At 38.9% G+C, this 13,126-nt stretch overlaps 1 protein-coding gene across 6 annotated transcripts in view; it reads right to left on the bottom strand.

Moving 5' to 3' along the window:
• The window catches only part of ankef1a (ankyrin repeat and EF-hand domain containing 1a), a 38,894-nt gene extending 26,001 nt beyond the window's left edge, over positions 1-12,893 (bottom strand). For 4 of the 6 annotated variants that reach the window (XR_008639307.2, XM_055186764.2, XM_055186765.2 and 1 more), the window contains exons 1-10: positions 12,416-12,893; positions 11,866-12,230; positions 9,285-9,484; positions 8,979-9,128; positions 8,737-8,860; positions 5,823-6,651; positions 5,456-5,682; positions 5,073-5,239; positions 1,399-1,539; positions 295-450 (exon numbers count right to left, since the gene is read on the bottom strand). Coding sequence is in view for 5 of the 6 variants with exons in the window: in XM_055186764.2 (XP_055042739.2) it covers positions 298-450; positions 1,399-1,539; positions 5,073-5,239; positions 5,456-5,682; positions 5,823-6,651; positions 8,737-8,860; positions 8,979-9,128; positions 9,285-9,484; positions 11,866-12,223 (2,349 nt within the window). In the remaining variant the exon portion in view is untranslated. The remainder of the gene's footprint in view (positions 1-294; positions 451-1,398; positions 1,540-5,072; positions 5,240-5,455; positions 5,683-5,822; positions 6,652-8,736; positions 8,861-8,978; positions 9,129-9,284; positions 9,485-11,865; positions 12,231-12,415) is intronic. The other 2 variants (XM_055186763.2, XM_055186767.2) reach the window with 2 other exon arrangements.
• Between the last annotated feature and the right edge of the window lie 233 nt (positions 12,894-13,126).

Below are 13,126 nucleotides of genomic sequence, written 5' to 3'. Positions count from 1 at the left end.
TGATTTCTGCACTAAATAGCAGTGCCGTGGTTGGATAGTGCAGGTTAAGGGGTGGTGTTAACCCTTTTTGACATCACAAGTGGAGCCAAATTTCAATGACCACATGATTACAGAGAATGGTTTACCAAAACTAAGTTACTGGGTTGTTCCTTTTCACATTTTATAGGTTGATAGAAGCACTGTGGACCCAATTAGAGCACTTAAACATGGAACAATCAGATTTTCCTGATATGTCCCCGTTAAATTGCACTTCAAATATGGAATTTGTTGGAAATGTTCTAACATGGTCCTTACTTTTTAATCTGTCAGCTCAAAATCCACAGACTTCTTTTGAATGTTTTTATTGAATGGCATCTTGAAGTCATCAAAGTCCACCTCATATGTGAAGCGCTTTCTCCTTGCTGCTTTTTTCTCCATCATCTCAACGGTGGTCAGCTGATTTCGCCACGTCTAGAATGTACAGATGTCCACATGAAAGAAAAAAGAACACAGATGAGCTTTTTTAAATCTCAGTCGTTTCTCCTAGACAGCAATTACAATAAATGGAGAGCAAAAGAAGAAGATTTCCATATCAAACAGATTCTCAGTCTTCATAATTTTTATATCTCTTTACTCTTTCGTTTGTGTCTATTTCTCCTATGTAATTTTAGGAGAAACATCTGTATTTTTTCGGTCTATAAGCCGCGTTTTTTTTCATAACTTGGCTGGTGCTGCGTCTTATAGTCAGGTGCGCCTTGTAAGTCAGTATGAATTAATTTTGACATTTATGAGATATCATTACCGTCTACAGCCGTGAAAGTCCTCCATATGCTGCTTCTGTATTTATGTAATTTAATGGATTCTGTAATATGGAATGGCGAGTATGCAAACTTCACGCTAGTTGGCTTGTTCGGTTAATTTAGCCTATTCAACCTTCCAGGTAAATTCTGTATGCTATGGTTTATCGTTTGAATAACTGATAATATTACTTTAACGTACAGACATCTATTCAGCCTGCTGTTCTGCCTGCTATTGTTTAGTTGAATAACTTGCCTTTCCAGATTAAATGTCTGTTCTTCGGCTTGGATTTTGTGAAATAATTTTCTAAATAAAAGCGACGTATAGTCCACCGTGACTTATATATGTTATTTCGTCTTAATGACGCATTTTTGAATGATGCAGCTTATATTCCAGCGCGGTTTATAGTCCGGAAAGTACGTTACATTAAGTTGATACTTGAATGAAACACAGCAGAGAACACCAAATCTCCTGAGCTATGAAAGAGCAACCACTGAGCAATGAAATGTTTCTGGGATAGCAAAACATCATAATCTATGACCTAGTCTGCTCTCCACGTGTCATTTTGCCCACGTATGGCTCGCATTTCTCTCAACAGAGCTTCAAGTTGTACCGGCTCACCGTTCTTGGCACAAAACTGATGTCCAATTTGTTGAGCTTGCCGCTGCTGATCTGAGTGCTGTGCACGACAACGCTGTCTTTCTTCATTGCCTTCTTGACTGCTGAGTTTGAGGAGGTTGGTAGAGTGGGAACAGAGCCCTGCTGAGAAGATAAAGCGTCAACACTGTAATCAAGACACAGTGGACATGATGACACAGAGACAAACTGCGTAACTTTAAGCCAATGTTCTGCGGGGTTCCCCTGAGAAAACTAACAGAGTCATGCAGGCATCGATCCTTCGTTGGTGGGGTAATTTGATATGGGGTTCCTTTTGTGCCAAAATTAAGTCGACATGCTATCTGTGTATGCTATGTGTCGTCTTCCATGTCTATGTGTCTGTTTACTGTCTATGTCTATGTGATTGCCCACATGACTTAACTTTTGTCTGTGTCAACTGAACTTGCTCCGGTCGTCTTTCCTTGTTGTTTGGCTGTGTCGTCTTGCTGTGTCAATGCTGCATGCGTCATGAGTGTGTGTCGTTTTCCTCTGTCGTTGCCATGTGTTGTTACTAGGGGTGGAACAATACATGTATTCGTTTCGAACCGAATCGGTACGGGGGTCACGGTTCGGTGCATGAATTTAAACGGAGAATACACGGTATGAAAATAAAAAAACTTGCGTGCAAAATAATTAATGTAATGCGGAACTACTGGTAGATACGCGGGTTCTTTATGGACAGCTAATCTGTTGCCCCGCTTTAGCTCTGAAGCTCTGATTGGCGCCAATGCAGCCGAGCTCCGCCTATGTATGCGCTCTATCAGAGACCGTCTACATTCTGGCACTCTGCATTGTTTTGTCACATCGACGCCGGTCCAGTCAGTGAATGAGCAGCCGACAGCGAGTATGGCAAGTGGTGGTGTTCCGCCAGCCTCTTTAAGATCGCAAGTTTGGCAAAACTTCAGTTTTCCAGTCAGTTACAATAGTACAGGCGAGAGAGTGGTGGAAAAGATGAGGACTGTGCGTCGGCGTTGTTCAGCAGTTGTTAGGTATGTGAGTGGAAATACATCTAATCAGGGCTCTCAAGTCTCACGCATTCACCTTGACAAACACGCATTTCAGTCAGTTCAAATGCCACACTTTGTATTTCTCACGCTGAGAAGTAGGAGATAAATTGTCCTGCTATATACAACAGGCATACGCAGGGCAGTTCTGTCGAGTTCAGCTGCTTTCAGTTTTTTAAGCGTGCTCAACTTTACTCAGCGCCATCAGCGTCAGAGTACCGCGAGAAATCTTGCGGAGGAGGCTGATTTCAAGTCGCTCTCGCGTTACTCTGACGTCATCCACTTGTCGTTTCTTGCAGCGCCTCGTGAAGTCGTACACACCTATTAATTCATCCTACAAGCCTATTTTTTTGTTCTTTAGTACATTAATATGAAATAAGGCCAAAATGTAATTTTAAAATGTATTTAGGTAACACTTGTAATACATTTGAACCCATATTTGTATGAAAGATGAGTACAAGATTACTTAAAGTGGTATACATTTTTGAAATACGAGATAGTATGTTAAATGCATTTCAGTTCATATTCATGACATCTCAAAATAACACTGATAAGGACACCTATGTTTTTAAGATTATCTTAAGTACTAAAAAAAAATGCCTTCTTCATTTTTGTTTTGCTTTTCCCTCCATTGTACCGAAAGTGAATCGAACCGTGGCCCCTGAACCGAGGTACGAACCGAACCGGGACTTCTGTGTACCGTTCCACCCCTAGTTGTTACCATGCGTCGTTACCATGCGTCGTTTCCCTCTGTCGTTACCATGTGTTGCTACCATGCGTTGTTTCCCTCTGTCGTTACCATGTGTTGTTTCCCTCTGTCGTTACCATGCGTTGTTTCCCTCTGTCGTTACCATGCGTTGTTTCCCTCTGTCGTTACCATGCGTTGTTTCCCTCTGTCGTTACCATGCATTGTTTCCATCTGTCGTTAGCATGTGTTGTTTCCCTCTGTCATTACCATGTGTTGTTACTATGCGTTTTTTCCCTCTGTCGTTACCATGCGTTGTTTCCCTCTGTCGTTACCATGCGTTGTTTCCCTCTGTCGTTACCATGCGATGTTTCCCTCTGTCGTTACCATGCGTTGTTTCCCTCTGTCGTTACCATGCGTTGTTTCCCTCTGTCATTACCATGTGTTGTTACTATGCGTCGTTTCCCTCTTTGGTTGCCATGTGTCATTACTATGCGTCGCTTTTTAACGAGATTTTGCTGGGTGGGTATGACAAAGTGAAACGACGCATAGTAAAGACAGAGGGCAACGACACATGGTAACGACAGAGGGAAACAATGCATAGTAACAACACATGGTAACGACAGAGGGAAACGACGCATAGTAACGTCACATGGTAACAATAGAGGGAAACGACGCATAGTAACAACACATGGTAACGACAGAGGTAACGACAGAGGGAAACGACACATAGTCATGACGCATGCAGTTTGACACAGCAAGACAACACAGTCAAACAACAAGGAAAGATGACAGGAGTAAGTTGAGTTGACACAGACAAAAGTTGAGTCATGTTGGGTCATAGACATAGACAGTAAACAGACACATAGACATGGAAGACGACACATAGCATAGACCAGTAATTCTTAAAGTGTGGTCCGCCAAATCCCCCAAGTGGTCCGCCGAAAGATGACCTAAACTAGGCAAGTGTTTATACAAAATATACAAGATTTTTAATGCACTTGTGAAACTGTGATATCAGTTCTTGCCATTCTGTTTTAATAACGTAAAAATGTATCGGTGGCTAAACCAAAGAGGAGTCAAAATAAAAGATCAAGCGTCAACTGAAAGCAGCTAAAATACACAGATCTATTAGTTGTGTAATGTACTAGTTTTTGTTTCATGTGTAAAATCCCTGTAATTTCAGTGATTTTGGACATTAAGGGGAACATTTTTTCCCAGTATTTTATTGTTACCATAGTTACAACCATAGACTTCATATACCCACCACCTCAGTTTTAAATAAATGGCTCTTTGGAATGACATTAAGTAGGACCTAGGCTGTTATAGTATGTTTAATTGCATTTTTTTTCCACATGTGCAGTTTGTTGTTCATATTAAGCTGCAACTCATTTCACATTTACTTTTTCAAATGAAATAAAATTCATATAATAATTTCTGAACATCACATTGCATTTGTTTTAAAAAAAAATAGTTTTTGACTTGAAACATTTGCATATTAAACTTAAATTTAGCTTATCCTTCCTATTTTGTTGTTTTTTGGGGGAGTGTTAGAGTGGGATTCTGTTAGGTGGTCCTCAGAAAAAAATTGGAAGATAAAGTGGTCCTTGGGCTGAAAAAGTTTGAGAAACACTGGCATAGACAGACAGACATGGACACAGACACATAGACATGGAAGACAACACATAGCATAGACAGATAGACATGGACATAGACATGGAAGACGACACATAGCATAGACAGACAGACATGGACACAGACACATAGACATGGAAGACGACACATAGCATACACAGATAGCATGGCGACCTAATTTTGGCACAAAAGGAACCCCATAATTGACACGTCTGTGCTCATTTGTTTCCTCTTTGGTTGGGTTGTCTCTGTAACACTGTCATCATTGACTGTGTCATATGTAATTGCGGTGAATCACATGCATGTTATTCTACCTTTTCTTTCGTAGAGCCAGAGGCGGAGGCCGGGGTTGGTTTGCGTTTGACTTTGGCATGTTGTGCCTTTCTGTCCCTATGTCTGGGTAGGGCATGAATCTTAGCCTGGATCAAATCCACCACCCTGAAGTCTGCATAGGCATCGGCAACATCCAAGCAGTTTTGCTCTGCAATTATAAGATGGAAAGTTCCTGACTCATATGACAACAGAGCCAATGTTGATCAATCTCAAAGATTTAATGGACAGTAAACCAGCCAGCTTTTCAAAAAGATGCAGTGGCAATGTAAAAAAAACAGGCTCAACTGAGATGATTCAGAATTTGTTGACATTTTTATTTATGCTTGCATACCTTATATGTTTTGCCTGATCATCTTTCCTGTACCTGTTTTATTTACTGCATTGATCTTTGCCCCAGCTTTGATGAGGTAGTCCACACAGGATGGCCTACAGCTCTCAATGGCTCTCATTAGGGGAGTGGCCCCATTTAGGGTGGGCGGGTCCACAGCAGCTCCCGCCTCCAACAGCAGCTGTATGATGTCAAGCTGCCCTGCATGGCTGGCATGATGCAGAGGTGTCCAGCTAAACTGGTCACACGCATTCACGTCAGCCCTGTGATGATACATTGTATATCATTTTTTATGATGCATAACAATTTTTGTAAATTTCAAATGTGACATGACACACAATGAATCGTAAAGCCCAAAACAGATTTCAATGAAATGTTAGTTTAAGACGTTAATAAATCTTACCCGTTATCGACCAGGAACTTTGCCATTTCGTAGTTCCCACTTGCACACGCCGCCATGAGTGGGGTTTTGTAAAATCTATCTTTTATGTCAACAGGAACCTTTTGACTGACTGCCAGCTTCAGAGACTCAATATCTCCCATTTTAACACAGTAGTTCATATTTATGTATATCTTTTCAGGCTCATCGATGTACCACGCCGTGTCATCTTCAATAGGATGTTCTGGTCTATGATCCCGGTCATACCGGTGTATGTCTGTAGCATGCTGGAAGCTTTCGATCATAAAATGTGGCGGTCCGCCATCATCCCGGCGCTGGATGAGGTCTGGAGGAACAGTGCAGATAGGCACAGGTAGATTAAACTTACTTTTCTTGGTTCTCCCTGCCTTGCTTACTTTCTTCTTTTTAGACCCATAAGAAGCCATAATGTAAGTCTTGGGAAGGAACTTGAGGCCTCTCAAGAAGTCATTAACATCTACGAACCCCTCTTTTCTCCTGTCAAGAGCATACAGAAGATCTCGTATTTGGTCATCATCTACAGGAGCATGAAGATCACGAAGAACAGACACAAACGTTTCCCTGGACACTGCTTCTATTCCTGCGTAGTTGTCTGATGCCGTCTCGAAAGCATTTCTCAGTGCAATCTCGTACTCGTGAGACCAGTCGTGGAGCGTCAGAGCCCATGGCTCATTTGTGCCGCCCATTCCTTTCGAGAACTTTCCGTGTAGTCGTTCGACTTTTTTAAGCTCTTTCACAGTGGCCTTGTGGCCGTAATCCTTCGCAATCTGACGAGGAAGAAGACCTTCTTGATTTTTCAGTTTGGGGTTGCATCCTAAATTAGGAATCACAAAATAAGTCTAAAACGTCAAATATGAATATTTAGAGATAGTTTGATCCTACATGTCTACCATTAGGGAGCTTATTGTTATGGTTATAAAAAATAATAATATATAATGTAATAATAATGTTAGTCATAAATTTAGCTTTACTATGCGAGTATATGTTTTTAGAGCAATACTTTAATAGCATTAACTTTAAAGACAATTGAAATAGGTTAAGATATTTTTCTTATTTAAAACTTGACCCTTCTGTAGTTACATTGTGTACTAAGTTGTGATTTTCTAGGCCGATATGGCTAGGAACTACTCTCATTCTGGCATAATAATCAAGAACTTTGCTGCTGTAACATGGCTGCAGCAGGCGTAGTGATATTACGCACTGCCCGAAAATAGTCCCCTTAGTAACTTTCAATAGCAGAGGACTATTTTCAGGTGCTGCGTAATATCACTACGCCTGCTGCAGCCATGTTACAGCAGCAAAGTCCTTGATTATTACCCCAGAATGAGAGTATAGTTCCTAGCCATATCTGCCAAGAAAATCGCAACTTTTAATTTCCCGCCGGTCTTAGTACACAATGTAACAAGAGTCAAGTTTTAAAGGATTAGTCCATTTTCTATCCAGATAATCTACTCACCACCATGTCATCCAAAATGTTGTATGTATGTCTTTGTTCAGTTGAGAAGAAATTATTTTTTTTGAGGAAAACATTCCAGGATTTTTCTAATTTTAATAGACTTTAATGGACCCCAACACGTAACAGTTTAAAATTGCAGTTTCAAAGGAATCTAAATGATCCCAAACAAGGCATAAGGGACTTTTTAACCACAACTTCTTGTCTATCTCCGGTCCTGTGACGAGCCAGCGCAACCTCACGTAATTGTGTAATGCTGTGGAAAGGTCACGTGTTACATATATGAAATGCACATTTGCGGACCATTTAAAACAATAAACTGACACAAAGACATTTATTAGTATCATTCGACATACAACCACGTTGGAACGGTCCTCTTTCTCCACACTTGTAAAACTGGGGCCTAGTTTCGCATACTTCATCCGTGACCTTTCGGCGTGATGACGTATTACGTGAGGTCGAGCTGGCGAGCACAGGACCGGAGATAGACAAGAAGTTGTAGTTTAAAAGTGCATATTTTTTATTTTTCTTTATTTTTTTACGTTTCGCTAGATAAGACCCTTATGCCTCGTTTGGGATCATTTTCAATTCTTTGAAACTGCATTAAAACTGTTACGTGTTGGGGTTCATTAAATTCCATTGAAATGGGAAAAATCCTGGAATGTTTTCCTCAAAAAACATAATTTCTTCTTGACTGAACAAAGAAAGACATCAACATTTTGGATGACATGGTGGTGAGTAAATTATCTGGATTTTTCTTTTAAGAAAATGTAATATTCTTTTAAGTTAGTTTAGTTCTAGATAGATACTATAGTTCACGATCTTTCTACTTGTAAATTTATTTTTTTTATTTTTTTTAAGAAAATTGACAAATCCTTTAAATAGGAAAAATATGGAAACTCTTTGATTATTTTTTAGCGCAATGCTAATGGTCTAATCAGATTCAATGAGTTATGCTAAGCTATGCTAAAAATGGTAGCGCCAGACCCGGAGATCAGCTGAATGGATTCCAAAACTGTAAAAATCAAATGTTTAACTCTAGGGGAGCTGGAAATAAGCATTTTTTTTAAGTGGAGTGTCCCTTTAACCGAACAAAAGAGAAAGAAACTTTTCTTATAATAAAAGAAAAAAGTAATTTAAATAAGTAAAATAATCATAATTATTAACCGTTTTGTTTTTTCAGTGATTTTTAATAAATTCTTTTATCAAGAAGTAACAAGAAGGTTGTTTCCTTTGTTCAATGAGGCTTTACCCATACAAAGTTAATGTACAGAATGTACGATTCAAAGAAAATAAGCATTAGTGAATTCCCAACCCTGACTCCGCCCATCAACCCAACGTCACTGGGTCAATCTTATTAATTAATTAACAAGTGTGAATTAATTGAATTTGTATGTTTTACCTTTCAAAATAGCTATGAATTGCCATGAGATTGAGTTGATTTACCTCTTTGAACTAAAAACTTGCAACAATCTGTGTAGCCACCAGCGGCAGCAAAGTGCAGAGGTGTATCTCCTTCAGATGTCATCATTCCAAAATCAGCTGCATATGCAGATAATACCTTAATGATCTGATGTAGAGCGGGATTAGAGTTAACAGCAACGATAATCTTTGATGCTAATCCCTAATGCTTAAAAAATCATTCATCACTGATTATTGTTCAGATAAATGTTATACAGTATATTCACCTCAAATAAGCCTCGTTCAGCTGCAAAATGAGCTGCGTGGAATTGCTTCTTATCCACAGCATTGACATTACCTCCTTTTCTTAGAATGGCTCTTACCAGCTCTACCGCTCCTCCTCTGGTCGCCTCCATCAGTGCAGTCCGACCAGTCACCTGGGGTAACACATGATCATTTAAATGTATGCATTAACATTTATATTTGTCAGATGCTTTTATCCAAAGTGACTTGCAATTAATTATCATTTTACATTTTATTACTGGGTGTGCTGCTCTCTGCAAAAGCTAATTCAATAATACAGCACTGCATACCTGATTTGATGCATTGGGATCAGCTCCACTCTCTAGGATGCTGAGACACATTTCCTCACAGTCCTGAGCTTGCTCACAGGCGAGAAGGAACACTGGCATCCCAGTTTCTGAAACATTGTTCGCATCTGCATTGCCCATAAGGGCCACCTGGAGGCAACGCATGTGTCTTTTGGTAGGGTGGATGCAGTAGAAAAGCAAGCCTGGGAGAGAAGCCAGAATACAGATTACTTAGATCGGTTTACATGGTATTTTACTGGTCGTGCCATGATCTGTAATTAGATAGAAGGGAGAATTAAATATGAAGAATGCAGCCAGCTATTGGTCAACTCATAAATTGCTCTTTGAATGATAACTGCTTGAAAGAGAGAGATTTTGTTTATATTTCTCTGCATTTTATTCACAATAATTACTACACCAGACACAACTTATACATCATAGCTATAAGATCAACATCAATGTTGAACATCTTTAATTATTTTATTTTCTTAAAAAATATGCCAGTTTGCCAAATACAGTCAGCTGCCCACCAGAGGGCGCCCTTATCCAGACTTATAAACTGATTTTTAGGGGCGGTTTTCTGGACAGGGTTTGTTAAAATGCATGTTTGAGCTGCCTTCATTTAAAAACAACTTGCACTGACATGTCTTAACATATATAAGTGCCATTGTTGTGTCTGAAGATGCACACTAGTATGTTTTTTAAGGTATGTTTGAAAAACGACTTAAATGTCCTTATATAACTAAGGCCTAGTCCTGGACTACTCTAAACCCTGTCTGGGAAACCCCATAAGCTCGATAAGGTCTTAACCCTTTTTCAGAACAAATATCCTGAAAAATAGAGAAAAGATAGAGAAAAAAAATACTACATGGATGTATCATACATCAAAAAAATGAACATTTCAAGCATGGCATACTTTAATGTGCATAAAGACGGTTTCATCGGACACACACGTGTTGTAGCGTCTGGACAGACTTTAACTTCCGGTCTCTGTTTGTTTAATGGTCTGGTTAGTGGCTAAACTGAACTCTGGAACCAGTACCTCATTGAAAATAAAAATAAAATTGTTTCCCAAAGACGAGGGGAGATGGCGATCATGGATCACCACAATGTGAAGGGAGGTTTGGCAGCCGATCTGTAGTTAACAGTATATACCATATACATTATAGTACACATTTTACATAGTAACGTTACTTAGCTCAGTGTAGTTTTAAGATAATCTACTAGTTGTTTATTTTGCTTGTTTTCAGAAATAAACTACTCTAAAAGGACTATGTTGTTATTGATTCTTTGCAGAAGTTTACAGGAAGTTACGCTTGTTCCATGAAAGCCGTTTGTTTATGATGTTACTGCTGAAACCATCTATAGTACCAAAACTACAGAGTTAAAAATATTTTAATAGCACTATTATATATGGGTGATTCTCGCAAAATTAGACTTATGAAGTGTCATGAAACATTTTGATAAAAAGTAAATGCTATCAAAATAAGAAGCATACAGTTAAAAACATCTCTTCATGTACTATTTTGCACATGATTTCAAATGACATCATAAAAATCAATTTTGTTGTTTTTTCCACATTTAAGGGGGAAATTTTCATTACCGCAACGTGTCCATGACTGGATTTGGGTTCTTTGACATGGAAATATTTATAATTCAAAAATCTAAAAAATAAAAAGCTTCAGTGCCTGTTATACTATAAACATTTACAGTAAAGAATCATTTGATATTTGGTGATCATTGGTAAACGTAGAGACAATAATAAAGAATATAAATGTGCCCAAGACCAATTTTCTCATCCTCCACAACATTTTTCAATCATTGTTTAAGCCCTCAATGAACTAACATTTAAAAAAAAATTGTTGCAAGGGACATAATTGACTGTGACACTCAAGATGGCTACCAGGTAAGCAGTTCTTATTTTTTCCTCTCCAGATAAAAGTTGAAATTTTGTTTGTCATAGTACCTAGACAACTTTTTAGTTCTCATTACCGAAACATGAGTTTGTTAATGCATATATTTAATGTAATATGTTGTGGTAATGATAATTTTTGATAATGATAATCTAAAAAATGTAAATAATTTTATAGGAAATATTTTTATCCTCTAAAAATAATGATTATAGTAAATTCAGACCTTAATTTTATATGTGCAAAAACCAAATTGGCTTCAAAGGCTTTTAAAAATTCTGATGCTGGACACCTAAATCTGGATTTCGTGAGAATCACCCAAATATGAATGTGAACTGTATGATTTTCATTTTAAATACATTTTAATGTTTATTGTTAACTTTTTGTTAAGCATTTTTGCTTGATAGTCATCCTGCAGAGCCCTCGGGGGTCATGGACCTCCTGTTATCTTGTCACTGATTTACATAAAAATTTACTGTACATCAATTTCGAAATCTCTTACATAACAATATTTAAATATTCACCAAGTACTTTTTCATGTTTAGGCAATTCTATAATGAACTTGGACTTAGTGAAACTTTTTGGTATGTATGAAACATTAAAGTTTTAGTTCAGGATGGATTCAACCGACCTACAGGAACACAAGCCATGGTAAATAAGAAAGATAAAATTACCTTTTCCTTCGTTGTCCACAAGTGTCATGTTTGCGTTTTTCTTCGCCAACAGAGACACAATGCCGTCGTACCCCAGCTCAGCAGCCAGCATCAGCGGCGTCCGGCCTCTCCTGTCCTGCACGTTTGGACTGGCACCATGCGCCATGAGGAACTCCAGCAGGTCTTGGTTGTTGGCCACCGATGCCAGGTGCAGGACGCCGTTACCCTCGCGTGGTTCTGTCAGATTAATGAGGCCATCGACACCCATAGAGATTAATTTCTCTATGTACGGTTTATCAGCCTCTCGGACGGACTGAAGGAGTCTGTAGATCTGCAGGATTTCAAGCCTGCTTTTTGCTACGGATTCGGAGAGTGACATCGTGCACCTGAAAATGTAATAAGGATATGGCTTTTATACCTCTCTGGTAAATTAATCTTATCTGGAGGCACTTTATTGATTTTCAGAAGTAACTACAGTTTAAAAGTTTTTTTCAGGATGGATATCTGATCCACAAGTTTAAAAGACTACATGACAAAGTCAGAAAACAATAACATTTCCAGTAAGACTCACCTTTTGTCGATAATGCCTCAAAAGTAAGTAAACGTTACGTGCAACATTGCTTCCTAGATCCGCGTTTCTCTCTGCCGCGCGTCTCTATGGCAACTGAACGCCGTGACCTATTCAAAGCTTCTTTAAGAAGTAAACTCCCGCCTCTTTTTATTTAGTTGCGGCCTCAGGTTGAATTACCGTACTTTTAAGAAATCACTTGACCGGGGTTGAGTAGCTTGACTTGAACCGACGTATCCAAGTATCGGCTTTCACGGAGACGTCTTCAAGCATGTGAGCAAGTTTTTGTGTAGCGGCATCTATCACGCCCTACTGATAACGGTAGTGGTTGTTTTACAATGAAGTATGCATAATTTAACCGTAACGTTAGCCTTAATTCCACTGCACGCAATTGGGTAAAGGATGTAACCTCAAGAAATCGTGGGGAATATTTGGGATTGTTCAAAAGAGGGCGCTAACTTTACATGAATGTGTGTTTTCTAGGTACAATAAAACCACTGACTGAAACAGTTGTCGTAAAAATCCCAACTGTAGTCCTTTAATAAGAATTATGTGTATGTATAAAATACCCTGCTAGTTTATGGGTGACGTAATATGTGGGCGGAGTTATGGACCTGCCCAGACAAGTTCGGACATGTTCTGAATAGTTCGGTCGCTATGGACGAGACAGTATATTGTTTGTTCTGATGTGTGCGTCCTTGATACTGTAAGTTA

This window comes from Misgurnus anguillicaudatus, chromosome 18, assembly GCF_027580225.2.
Source record: "Misgurnus anguillicaudatus chromosome 18, ASM2758022v2, whole genome shotgun sequence".
NCBI classification, from domain to species: domain Eukaryota; kingdom Metazoa; phylum Chordata; class Actinopteri; order Cypriniformes; family Cobitidae; genus Misgurnus; species Misgurnus anguillicaudatus.
The sequence above is the reverse complement of the archived record's forward strand: the minus strand, read 5'-3'. Positions and strand labels throughout refer to the sequence as shown.